We start from the raw sequence: 13,855 nt of genomic DNA on the forward strand, positions 1-13,855 counted from the left end.
TTTTACACAGACAAGTCTAGGTAGGTACAGTGTGTACAGCAGTTGATTGTGATGAATTGTTACATAATGTAAAAATGTTTTCGATTGCAATTACACAATTGTACCACAACCTCAGTCACAGTTGTACAGTATGTCACATTATGTAACTGTAATTAGCTGTACCTGACCATGTAATAATGTCAATATTTATTATTTTGATCTCTCCACTATAACATGGACAAGGCTTTGTCAAATGAACTCAGACAAACGTTGATATTACATTGTTATTCGACAAGTATAATATAAGGGATTCGTGTGAGTTTCAATAACAAAGGAATATCTCGTCTTCTACTTGTTATGACCAATGAGCTGCTCCTGTGATATAACGGACGTGCACATTCAGCCAATGGGCGTTTGATCAACAAACCTAACCATGCCCATTTACAGTACCCTCAAGAACTCACCAATCACGATTAGAGATTTGCTTTATTGACGTTATTATCGTCCAATAGACGACCGTGTTTGGAAGTATTCGTTCCCACCCCTTCAGTAATTTGCCAGAGAGTTACTTGATGGCGACATGTTTGGTGAGTTGAATAGATTTCTCAGAAACAAAAGACTAACTCATCTAGAAAAATAAGCAGTGTAATGTAATTTATTCGGTGCGTGTCGTTTTGTGTAATTTAACGGTTTTCATTCAACCGTTCGATGTCGAATGACAACTTATTCTACACACATTTTTTTTCATTGTGACGTTTGTTGTTTTGGTTGTAACATTAGCATGCTAGGCTAGCAGCTTGTTAGCTATTCGTCAAGATAGTGACAAAAAAACAAAACAAACAAACAAAAAAGAGCCCACTTCCAAAAGTAGAGAGACTAATGTGGAGGAGAAAAAAGGTTTTGGTCAACAACAAAAAAACAACTTCCAACTTACATCTTGTATCGTTTTCGCTTCATTCATTAGACAATTTCGATCACAGCGTTTTTGTCGTGTCTGAACTTGTTGACATTCTTTTGTTTACAAGTGAGTTTGTTCCTTTCTAGCTACCGTTAGCTGTCAGGGAGGCAAATCCCCTCCCGACAATGCTCAAAACAGCAAGAGAGACACCTGTTTACAATGAAAGTCATTGGACAAAGATCTGTTTTCACATTTCAAAGTGTCATCTAGCTAGTTTTCCAGGAATCAAAATGTCAATAAATATATTGCGCAATATTTATGATCGGGCCATTCATTCGCATGCTAGATCTAGTCTCAACGTTACAAATAGGATACAAATTAGGTCTAAACAATAACGTTACAAATTGGCTACGTACCATTCAGCCATTTCTAGCTAAGGTGACGGAGTAGCAGAAAACGTCTTTGTTATTGTCTTCAGCACCTTCTATGTGATACAAATGTAACGCTAGCAGTTACATAATTCAAATGGCGTTATCGTAATCGTTAACGTTTCAATTCCATCACAAATCTATTTAAACTATTAATTGCGACTGTTTTTTTTTTCTTCCCACGAATGATATGTTGTGTAATGTTTGTACGAACGTAACAGTGTTATTGACAATTGTTACGCAGTTATGAATGAATGAGCTCTGTTGCGCATGCGCGAAGTTACCAAAGTTTATAAACGAGCCAGGACTGCATGCCTTTACTGCATGCACATGGGTCACATGACAGCTCTTTATGTAGTCCACACAGACAATGGACTTGTATTATTGAAATTATCTTACCTGCAAATTAGATTTAAAAAAAAATGTATGACCGTATGAATGTTGCAGTTGAAATATATAAAACATTTAACCAAATCATTTTCTTTGATTCATCTCCTATAAATATACAATGCAAATATACACTATATAAGTCTAGCGTTTAAATAGTCACCTAATTAATAAGACAAATAATATAAGCATATGTTTTCCCCATTTTGTATATTTTACATGCATGCCTCTGTTTTGGTCAGATTCTGGTATTGTAATTTATCATTGTGTCTCCAGTGTTTACAGTCCAGTATAGACTGAACGAGTAGAGGAACCAAAGATGGATGCTAATAGAATGGAGGACTCATTTGATCGCCTAAAGGCTCTGCCCTCCTCACGTGACTGTCCCTCCACTCCCATGGAGTATGGTAAATATCTGTTCTCATATAGTACCCATGTAATATGCCTATAAAAAAAAATATATATACATATTTTTTTCTCTCAAATATAACCTTTATTTAACTAGGCAAGTCAGTTAAGAACAAATTCTTATTTACAATGATGGCCTGCTCCGGCCAAACCTAGACAACGCTAGGTCAATTGTGCGCCGCCCTATGGGACTCCCAATCACGGGCGTTTGTGATACAGCCTGGAATCGAACCAGGGTGTCTGTAGTGACAGCTCAGGCACTGAGATGCAGACAGCTGTGCCACATATGTGAATCGAACCAGGGTGTCTGTAGTGACAGCTCAGGCACTGAGATGCAGACAGCTGTGCCACATATGTGAATCGAACCAGGGTGTCTGTAGTGACAGCTCAGGCACTGAGATGCAGACAGCTGTGCCACATATGTGAATCGAACCAGGGTGTCTGTAGTGACAGCTCAGGCACTGAGATGCAGACAGCTGTGCCACATATGTGAATCGAACCAGGGTGTCTGTAGTGACAGCTCAGGCACTGAGATGCAGACAGCTGTGCCACATATGTGAATCGAACCAGGGTGTCTGTAGTGACAGCTCAGGCACTGAGATGCAGACAGCTGTGCCACATATGTGAATCGAACCAGGGTGTCTGTAGTGACAGCTCAGGCACTGAGATGCAGACAGCTGTGCCACATATGTGAATCGAACCAGGGTGTCTGTAGTGACAGCTCAGGCACTGAGATGCAGACAGCTGTGCCACATATGTGATAGCCTACCAGCTTATTACATAATAAAGTCTTAGTTACCATTGAAGAATGGACACTGTCACAGAGATATGCAATACATGTATTGTTGTTCTCTGTACTGTAGAACTGATCAACAATCTGGTCTCTCCCTACCCACCAGATGACCTGCCAGAGCTGCAGGAGTTGGACGAGAGCCCGTCCTCTCCAGTCCTGTTCCATGTGGGGGCTGGTGTGTCCCGTCAGGAGTGTATAGCTGGTTCCCCTCATACTAACTGGCTGACTGAGCTGGCTATCATCGCTACCAGCCCTCAGAGCCCCCTGCTGCAGGAAGCTGCTCCCATCGAGAGGTCTGTTGTGTATCGGTGTTGACGTCGCACATACATGGACGTGCTCATGGCACACAACACACACACACACACACACACACACACACACACACACACACACACACACACACACACACACACACACACACACACACACACACACACACACACACACACACACCACACATCACACACAACACACAACACACACACACACACACACATTAAAATACAATTATGAAGAACTGATTGATGTGTATTCCTCTCCTCAGGTCATCTCCTGTGCACATCTTTTCCACCAATCGTAGTTTACATTCCTACGCCCGCCCCCCCCTGGCCAGCAGTGCACCCAGCCCCTCTAGAGGTCACCTCAGGGAACGCAGCAGACGTGTCAGGGTATGACCTTTTAACCTTTCACTTCCTGTAGGTCATAGGGTTTACTGTGGATTTACTGTCACCCTCTGCCCCTGTAAGCCTAGTGATTGGCTACTATGAGGTTATGGATGAGCATCATGGTTGTGGTGAATTCCATTTCAGTTCAGCACAGCGGTCAATCTGGTTTCACAAGGCTAGTTAAGTTCAGGAAGCAAACTGACCTCCCAGTTCCATTTTTTTTTCTTCAATGTACTTGAACTTCATTGAGGATTTTTCAGTTGACTTCATGAACTGACTGAATCTAAAGGAAATGTAGCCTAACTCTGCATGGGGTTGTTCAATTCAATAAGTACAATTCAACTGTTTTATAACATTGCCACAACACTGCTGTTGATAACATGTACAATTCAACTGTTTTATAACATTGCCACAACACTGCTGTTGATAACATGTACAATTCAACTGTTTTATAACATTGCCACAACACTGCTGTTGATAACATTATTAACACGTTCCTCTCTGCTTGAACGCTGCCCATTCAGGCCAGCAGTGAGTCAGAGTCTGGTGTTTTCTCTATGGCCTCCTTCTCTGATGATGAGGACATGGGCTGGTCACACTCCTGGCCCTCTACAGCCTGGCACTGCTTCCTGAAAGGTATGGACACACAGGCACACTTGTACACACAGAAATGATGACCTTTTCCTATAATTATGGCCTTGAGTACTTTTACCTTGTGGAAAAAACCTAGATAACATTGATAACAAATTGCCTGTGTAGTCAGGACTGGATCAGGCAACAGAAAATGGACACAGATCCTGTTAAGCCTGTGTTTACTCTGTCTAAATGATCCTGTTTCCTAAGTGTTAGTTGCTAACCTAATCAGGTCAGTATAGTAGAAGTCCGTTTGTACTTCTTCTCTGTGTTGTAAGTGAGGATGGCTCAATAAAGAGCATCAAAAGTCTCTGTCTCAGTGTGTATCTCTCACTTCCTGTAGGTCCAGCTGTCTGTCTCTGTCTTTTGGTCTCCCCCCTCGCTCCCCTCTCTCGCGCTCAATTCAATTCAAGGGGCTTTATTGGCATAGGAAACATGTTTACATTGCCAAAGCAAGTTTGCAATGTAAACTCTGTCGGACATGGGAAGCTATTCTCACATAAATAAATATGCCTCTAACGATCGTTCATTCTGAGAAAGGTAATGCATTGTATTTACGTGAAGCTGGCTTCAATAGTTGAGCTGGTGGTGTGAGGCTCTGGTTTGCCCAGTTGAGGTCGCCATTGTCCTTTGTGGATTCTTCCGGGTTGTCGTGGAGTGAGATGTTGTGGTTTTCTGCGTCGGTCAATGTTCTTACTTGATTTGCTGCCTTTCCAGCTACAGTCTGTTAGGCTGTAATCTACGACTCACTTCTTCAAGAGTGATCAGTAGTTCAGAGTTCACACCATTTCACGTATGGCCCAAGCTCTCCGGCTTTCTGGCCTGTGGAGTTGAAATTAGAACGGACTAGCCCTCATGGTATTTGGAACTGAGGTGACTCTTCGTCACGGGGGCTTTAATTCTAGAGTTGGAAAAGGGTTTGTAAAATATTTCTGATAGATTTTTGAAAACTATGCCACAATGAAATGAGGTTGATACTCTTTCATTTCTAAGGTTGCAAGTTCGAATCCCCGAGCTGACAAGGTACAAATCTGTCGTTCTGTCCCTGAACAGGCAGTTAAACCCACTGTTCCTAGGCCGTCATTGAAAATAAGAATTTGTTCTTAACTGACTTGCCTAGTTAAATAAAGGTAAAATAAAAGTCTATTCACTTGGGTGGGGCCACTGACTGGGCACACATTACCATAAAGCAAAACACTTTTCATTTTAGAAGACTGAATCACATGATATCTTTTCAAAAGTATTCTTAAACTTTGTCAAACATTTTATCCAACATTCAGATGCACGTCTCATAACTGAGGAACCTGTATAAACAAGAGTTAGTGTAATGTGGCTGTATTGTCTTTCCTTGAGGTCACAAATATGAAACAAAACAGACCGGGTCGTAGCTGGCTTCTCCACTGACCGTTTCCACATTCTCTAAATGAGGAACGATGTTTAATCCTCTAATTTGGGGAGGTAGGAGTATTTGGCCGGGAGTTTTCCTTTGTTCTACTGTGACCCTCTCTCTCCCGTACTGCATGGTCAGGGAGACAAGAGTCTGTAAGGAAATGATGACGTGGTTGTGAAGTCATAAAACTGCCCCCCCCCCACCCCCCCCCCCCCCCACCCCCCTCCCCTCTGAACGGGGGGGGGGGGGGGGGGTTGTTCACATCTCTGCTAGCCGATTCACTGAAAGGGCCAGTGCCGTGACAGCGTGAAGTAGATAGTAAACAGAAGTGAAATAAACAATCAAAATTAACAGTAAACATCACACTCACAAAAGTTCCTAAAGAATAAAGCCTCTTGTCTCTTTCTCGCTCGGTCGCTCTGTCTCTCTCTGTCTTTCTCTGTCTCTCTCTGTCTTTCTGTATCTCTCTCTCTGTCTTTCTGTATCTCTCTCTCTGTCTCTCTCTGTCTCTCTTTCTGTATCTCTCTGTCTCTCTCTGTCTCTCTATCTCTCTCTGTCTCTCTCGGTCTCTCTCTGTCTCTCTCTGTCTTTCTCTGTCTCTCTCTGTCTCGGAATGTTTTACTGATTCTTATCTTCCTATCCAGGCACCCGCCTTCGGTTCCACAGGGGCCTTAACAAGGAGTGGCAGGAGGCTGAAGACCTGGGGGACTCTGATGACGAGTCAGATGATGAGAGAAGGACGCCGTTCACCTCCCTCAAGGTAGCTGAACGTCCAGCTAATCCCTCACAGTTTTGTTTTTCACTCTGTTTGATGCGTTATGAACACACCCTGCTAATCGTCAGATCCGATATGATTGACTGGGTTTCCTCTGTGACAACTTTCTCTCCGGTTTGTTGATTGGTTTACAGAGCTATGGTTCTGAAGGTCTGAAGTTAGTGGCCCATGAGGACAATGTGTCCTACGGTCAGGCCGTCCTCAAACTCACCTTTGACCCCGGCTCGCCAGAAGAAGGCCTGTTAACGGCAGAGTGCAGATTTGATCACCCCTTCTTTGTGAAAAACAAAGGTAAACAAAAACAAAATGTCTTTCCAGTGTAAACAAATAACTGCATGTTTTTTTTAAGGGAACGTGGTGGAACTGCATACGGACACTATTGGTCTGAAGTCCGAAAGTTCTGTCATAAGAGATTGATTAAGGAAATGTTCAGTTCTTGCCTGATTTTCCATGGAAGCGGATAGGCCTATTGGTCGAATAATCTTTGAAACTGCATGACGTGCCTTATAGAACAGCCCAGATTCACGTCTTGGACAGGTTCACGTCTTGGACAGATTCACGTCTTGGACAGGTTCACGTCTTGGACAGGTTCACGTCTTGGACAGGTTCACGTCTTGGACAGGTTCACATCTTGGACAGGTTCACGTCTTGGACAGGTTCACGTCTTGGACAGGTTCACATCTTGGACAGGTTCACGTCTTGGACAGGTTCACGTCTTGGACAGGTTCACATCTTGGACAGGTTCACATCTTGGACAGGTTCACATCTTGGACAGGTTCACATCTTGGACAGGTTCACGTCTTGGACAGGTTCACATCTTGGACAGATTCACGTCTTGGACAGGTTCACATCTTGGACAGGTTCACATCTTGGTCTATGTATTTCTATGTATGTTAACATCTTCATACCTCTTCCTGTCCCAGGTTGGTCCTCATTCTACCCTAGCCTGACGGTGGTGCAGCATGGTATCCCCTGCTATGAGATTCAGGTTGGGGACCTGTGTCTTCCCCCGGGACACAGGGACACCATCAACTGTGATGACTCTGATGTCTTGGACACCTTCAGGAGGTACATAATAATATATCACTGTTGAACATCTGCTCCCAAGTGCTTTTAGTTTATTTAGAAAATGTCAAGCCACAGTCTGACTCTGTAGATAAGATGTATGGTGTAATGATTTCAAATGTATTCATCTTCCCTCCCTCCCTCCCTCCCTCCCTCCCTCCCTCCCTCCCTCCCTCCCTCCCTCCCTCCCTCCCTCCCTCCCTCCCTCCCTCCCTCCCTCCCTCCCTCCCTCCCTCCCTCCCTCCCTCCCTCCCTCCCTCCCTCCCTCCCTCCCTCCCTCCCTCCCCAGTTATGATTTCACTCCTCTGGACTCGTCAGCTGTGTATGTTCTGAGCAGCATGGCCAGACAGCGTAGGACCTCCCAGTCCAGTAGTGGCGCTGTCTCCCCCGACCCAGAGAAACTCTCCGGCTCCTCCCACTCCTCCTCTGCCAGCAAATCAAACAGGAGCAATACCTCAGGGACAGTCCCCGGCGGGGCCACACCCACCAAATGCAAACGGCCAATGAACGCCTTCATGCTCTTCGCTAAGAAGTACAGGATGGAGTACACACAGATGTACCCTGGGAAGGATAACAGGTGAGTAGGAGGACCAAACCTGTGTGCATGTGTGTGCGTGCTTGTGTGCAGAAAATGACTTTCTGCCCTGAACAAAATTCTAGATAGGTTTAGAATGTCTCCTGCCATTAAATGTCTCTATTATTCTGGTCCCCTCCATAAAACCTTCCCATATGACGTCAGGCACTATTATGGGACTGGAACTAGGATCAGGGAAGCGTGTGTGTGTGTGTCAGTAGTACTGTCTGTACTGTTCTGATACGCTGTTTACAAAATGGAAGGAGTTCTATGTTAGGAATGTCTCTTGAGTAGACCACGGCAGCCACATGCAGGATCAAATCAAATCAAATGTATTTATATAGCCCTTCGTACATCAGCTGATATCTCAAAGTGCTGTACAGAAACCCAGCCTAAAACCCCAAACAGCAAGCAATGCAGGTGTAGAAGCACAGTGGCTAGGAAAAACTCCCTAGAAAGGCCAATACCTAGGAAGAAACCTAGAGAGGAACCAGACTATGTGGGGTGGCCAGTCCTCTTCTGGCTGTGCCGGGTGGAGATTATAACAGAACATGGCCAAGATGTTCAAATGTTCATAAATGACCAGCATGGTCGAATAATAATAAGGCAGAACAGTTGAAACTGGAGCAGCAGCACAGTCAGGTGGAAGTTGAAACTGGAGCAGCAGCATGGCCAGGTGGACTGGGGACAGCAAGGAGTCATCATGTCAGGTAGTCCTGGGGCATGGTCCTAGGGCTCAGGTCAGTTGAAACTGGAACAGCAGCATGGCCAGGTGGACTGGGGACAGCAAGGATGACATCACCGGTAACTAAAGGCTTGTCTGCCTCACGATTGTTCTTACATGTTAGACCTAAAGAGTGTGTTGTCTCTTATAGAATACACAAACTGTCCGTTTTCAGTATTGATAGTTACACACACACACCCACACACACACACACACACACACACACACACACACACACACACACACACACACACACACACACACACACACACACACACACACACACACACACACACACACACACACATGAATTATGAATGATGGAATAAATGCCATTGCTGAAAAGTATGTCCTTGTATCCCCTGTACAGAGCCATCAGCGTGATCCTGGGTGAGAAGTGGAAGAAGATGAAGAACGAGGAGAGGAGGATGTACACCGTGGAGGCCAAGGCTCTGGCTGACGAGCAGAAGAGACTCAACCCTGACTGCTGGAAACGCAAGAGAACCAACTCCGTAAGGAAGGACTTTTATGCATGACACTGTTATAGCGATATCTCTGTATATATATATATATATATATATATGTATATACAGTACATTTTTTATCCATCTTGATTTTTGTAAATGCCCAAATCCTCTCTGGATACAATACTTGATGAGATTAGTATTTTTGAAATACTATACACTTGTTTTTCTGTAGCTCAATGTGATGCCATGTACAAACTCATCTAGGAGTAGTTGGTGAGACAGCTGTGCCAAAAAAATCCAACTACTGGCAAATAGTGACAACTTTTGTAAGGTCTTCACTGTTTAACCTTCACCTCTCTCTCCTTCTCTTCTCAGGGGTCCCAGCAGCCCTAGATGACCTATGATTCTCCAGACATGTGTTTGGCGTGGAGAGGTCAGAGGTGAACTGACCGACCAATCTGGCAAACCCACTATCTCTCTAGCCTGCTCCCAGATCAGTTTTTTGTTGTTGCTGTATATCCAGCTTCCTATGTTCATTGGCCTATTAAAGAAGGCACAAAACAGATCTGGAACCAGGCTAGCTACTATTTTTCTTTCTGCTTACTTCAAATCAATGAGACTTAACTGTGATGCGGAATACTCTTGCTTTTATAACCATATAGACAAGACTACACACATTTTAAGACAAAACAAAACATTTTAAGACAAAACAACAACTATGAACAATTTATTAAAAAAGCATCTAATCTAGTGTAACTAACAGTGCTTATATTTTGTTATATATTTTAAATAACATACAGATATGCCTTATTATTCTTTTATAACTAAGGCTTGGTTTTCTATTTGTTCAGGTAATTCCGTATGCTTGAAAACCTTGAGATAGGGGTTGCAAAATTCTGGTAAAAAAAATCCCCTGTATTTCCAGGATTCCCGGTTGGAAGATTTCCGGAATATGCAATGAAATCCCACATACTCCAACCAGGATTTCTGGAAAACCTGGGAATTTTGCGAGTTACTAGAATTACTGTACCCTACTTGAGACCCAGTGGTGCTAAGCTCGGTGAAGGAACAAGTAGCAGTGATACAAAATGTATATTTTTTATTGTAAAAAGAAAGAAAGAAAGGGAATTTAAAAAAAAGCATTTTCTTCTCTTCTCAGCTTGTTGTTCATATTGATTATAGCTCCATATACAGATTGACAAAGCCTTTCATACGTTGTATCATATTATCTGTGAGCTTGAAGGGCAATATAAAGTTTGTAATGCATATTGCCCATCTGTGGCCTGATTTACCCTGAAACACGGAGAGGGACATTTTCATTTTCTGTTTTGAAACTTCTTTTTTTTTTGCATTCTGTGTCCTATTGAACATAACCACAGATACCCTGTTGTCTGATTCACGCTGTAGGGCTGACCCGAACCGTTCTGGCTTGGATATTTTAATTTTCACATTGTCCTTTTCTAGCATGGTTCAGTAGAGGATGTGTAACCAGGCCGTCTCAGTACGGATCGGCTCGGCCCTGTAGTAGGAATCAGCCATTTGTTTGCCAAGCCACCTGGCCTGGCTTACATTTGGGCACATGGAGGTTTTGCACACTCATCCGAACAGCACTTCAGGGCCAAGCGTTCACTGGAAGTGTTTTCATTTCTTTTTGCACTTTATATACATATGTAGTCTTATACAGTACAAGCCATTAAATGTATGCTAGTGGAAGCTATGTGTATATGGATTTAATGACACGGTAGGTATATCTAGATGACATCTATCGGTTTTCACTTTGACACAACCATGGCCAAACTATACATGTCTAGCCTGAGTGCCAGTCGGTTTGTGCTCTCTGACATGACAATGAGTGAGTTGGCAATAGAGTACAAACAGACTGGGACCCAGGCTAGTACAAGTCATGTGATGTTCTGCTTGCAGGTTGCCATGGCATTGAGTTTATACAGTTTTGTTGTTGATAATGTACAGGTCCACGCCCCACCAAACTGTTGCACAAAATATCATTGTATTATTATATCATTAATAAAAGTTTAAACTTGCAATCTTATTCACCTTTTTTACCTTTTGGTTTGTGCATGTGTCTTTAGCCTTTAGGAGGTAGGCTTTAGGAGGTACCCTTTAGAAGGTATCCTGGGAGGTAGGCTTTAGGAGGTATCCTGGGAGGTAGGCTTTAGGAGGGATCCTGGGAGGTAGGCTTTAGGAGGTATCCTGGGAGGTAGGCTTTAGGAGGTATCCTAGGAGGTATCCTAGGAGGTAGGCTTTAGGAGGTATCCTGGGAGGAGGGCTTTAGGAGGTATCCTGGGAGGTAGGCTTTAGGAGGTATCCTAGGAGGTATCCTAGGAGGTAGGCTTTAGGAGGTATCCTAGGAGGTAGGCTTTAGGAGGTATCCTTTAGGAAGTATCCTTTAGGAAGTAGGCTTTAGGAGGTATCGTAGGATGTCGAGTTTAGGAGGTAGGCTTTAGGAGATATCGTAGGATGTAGAGTTTAGGAGGTAGGCTTTAGGAGGTATCGTAGGATGTAGAGTTTAGGAGGTAGGCTTTAGGAGATATTGTAGGATGTAGAGTTTAGGAGGTAGGCTTTAGGAGGTATCCTTTAGGTATCCCCTAGTGCGATGTGTTTACCTTAGAAACGGGTTGACCACCTCAGAATGAGGCAGCTAAACAGAATGGGGCGGCAGGTGGCCCAGCGGCTAAGAGACTTGGCCATTAACCACAAGGTCGCTGGTTTGAATCCCCGAGCTGACTAGTTGAAAAATCTGTGGATGTGCCCTGGAACAAGGCACTTAACTCGAATTTCTCTGACTAAGAGCATCTGCTAAATGACAAAAATGTGAACTAAAGGTATGTTTAGGTCCCTTATACTCAGGTCCACAGTGAATTACACACTGGAAATAATTATTCTGTGTTAAAGACGAAACAAGAAATACAAGGAGAAAGTAGTGAAAGAACAGAACAGAGACATGATCAACAATAGACAGATATGTGTAGCGCCTTCTTAACTGAAACAGCTCCACACAGAAGAACTACAGAGGAGAAACTAAGCTAACCCCAATTGAATTGAATTGTGTTTTTAAACAGACGTGTAAATTAAAAAAAAAAATGTTTAAGCATATTGCTCACTGTCCATTCACCATAACCCTTACGATGCTTCTATAGGGCACATGTGGTGTTACTGTACACTGGATGCCACAGCTCTGGATTCTTCGACCAGATCATACTGAATGAATGTCCTTTACTCAACACATAGGTAGATGACTTGACTAATTCAAGTGACTAGTAATGTAATGGCCGGTTAATACACAAGTACTGTAATTTTCATCCTCGCTGCCAGGGGGTGGTCACACATCACTTTTCTTTCATGAATGAACTGGCTCTTTTTTTAGTGCCACCGCCACCGCCACCATCATCATCATTACCACCATCATCATCATCATCATTACCACCATCATCATCATCATTACCACCATCATCATCATCATTACCACCATCATCATCATTACCACCACCATCATCATCATCATTACCACCATCATCATCATTACCACCATCACATCATTACCATCATCATCATTATTACCATCATCATCATCATCGCCATCATCATCATCATTACCACCATCATCATCATCATTACCACCATCATCATCATTACCACCATCATCATCATCATCATTATTACCACCATCATCATCATTACCACCATCATCATCACCACTATCATCTCCATCACAAAAATCACCATCATCTCCACCACTATCATTCATCTCCACCACCACCATCATCTCCACCACCATCATTCATCTCCACCACCACCACCATCATCTCCACCACCACCACCATTCATCTCCACCACCACCACAACCACCACCATCATCATAACCAACACCATCATCTCCACCACCATCTTCACCACCACCATCATCATCTCCACCATCATCTTCACCACCACCATCATCATCACCACTACCATCATCTTCACCACCACAACAACTTATAACTCAGACCACATCCTGCCATTTCCAAATGAGCAGTAAATAACATGATCATATAATGAGTTTGATAAGGAGAGGATGGATGGATGTGACTCTGACGAACACAGTAATGACTCTGATGACGAACACGGTAATGACACACACTAATGACCCAGTCTGATGACCAAGATCACTGGTGGATAGATAACAGTATAGAACCAGATGCTAAATTCGAAAATCAGATATGAGAATGACAATTGTTTTGGGGTGTGCCTGTTTGGCATGTCATTTTGGCATTAATACGTGTCACATATCAGTTTGCAAACAACGTAAACAAATATATACTAATTGAGTTAATAAATCTGCATACAAACACGGTTTCTGTTTTGCTTTCATGAGTAAGGCAGGTCCAAAATGCAGGTGTTTCAGCCTAGCTCAGTGCTTTCTGTGGTGGAGGGGCAAGCCAGTGGAAAATACGTAGGGTAGCGGTTGGTTATGTTCTCTAGTTGTGCCGTGATTGGGTGCTGCCATAGACTTACATTAGGAGTGCCCATCCAAAAACGCTCGAGGTCATTGGCCAGAGAAAAAATAACGTCAAATCATCTACAGTAGGTTTGATTGGATTGATTGTCAAAATCTTAGCTAGCAAGCTAGACAAGCAGTCATCATTATTCAAGTCAACAATCTACTGGCAAA

The 13,855-nt window shown here is 43.3% G+C and overlaps 1 protein-coding gene across 1 annotated transcript; it reads left to right on the forward strand.

The window, feature by feature from the left end:
• The first annotated feature begins 513 nt into the window (after nucleotides 1-513).
• LOC109867056 (HMG box-containing protein 1-like) lies at nucleotides 514-11,236 on the forward strand. The gene is made up of 11 exons (XM_031801373.1): nucleotides 514-566; nucleotides 1,969-2,099; nucleotides 3,000-3,186; nucleotides 3,438-3,561; nucleotides 4,083-4,194; nucleotides 6,226-6,341; nucleotides 6,491-6,647; nucleotides 7,280-7,424; nucleotides 7,711-7,998; nucleotides 9,090-9,231; nucleotides 9,562-11,236. Exons 2-11 carry the CDS (start codon nucleotides 2,012-2,014, stop codon nucleotides 9,577-9,579), a joined length of 1,377 nt encoding a protein of 458 aa, XP_031657233.1. The 5' UTR covers nucleotides 514-566; nucleotides 1,969-2,011; the 3' UTR covers nucleotides 9,580-11,236.
• Nucleotides 11,237-13,855: the final 2,619 nt, after the last annotated feature.

Source organism: Oncorhynchus kisutch, linkage group LG22 (assembly GCF_002021735.2).
Source record: "Oncorhynchus kisutch isolate 150728-3 linkage group LG22, Okis_V2, whole genome shotgun sequence".
In the NCBI taxonomy this organism is placed as follows: domain Eukaryota; kingdom Metazoa; phylum Chordata; class Actinopteri; order Salmoniformes; family Salmonidae; genus Oncorhynchus; species Oncorhynchus kisutch.

Coding starts and splice junctions, on each gene's coding strand:
- LOC109867056 (XM_031801373.1), top strand. CDS start 2,012: ATGGATGCTAATAGAATGGAGGACTCATTTGATCGCCTAAAGGCTCTG. Junction 2,100..2,999: donor CTCCACTCCCATGGAGTATG/GTAAATATCTGT, acceptor CCTACCCACCAG/ATGACCTGCCAGAGCTGCAG. Junction 3,562..4,082: donor AACGCAGCAGACGTGTCAGG/GTATGACCTTTT, acceptor CTGCCCATTCAG/GCCAGCAGTGAGTCAGAGTC.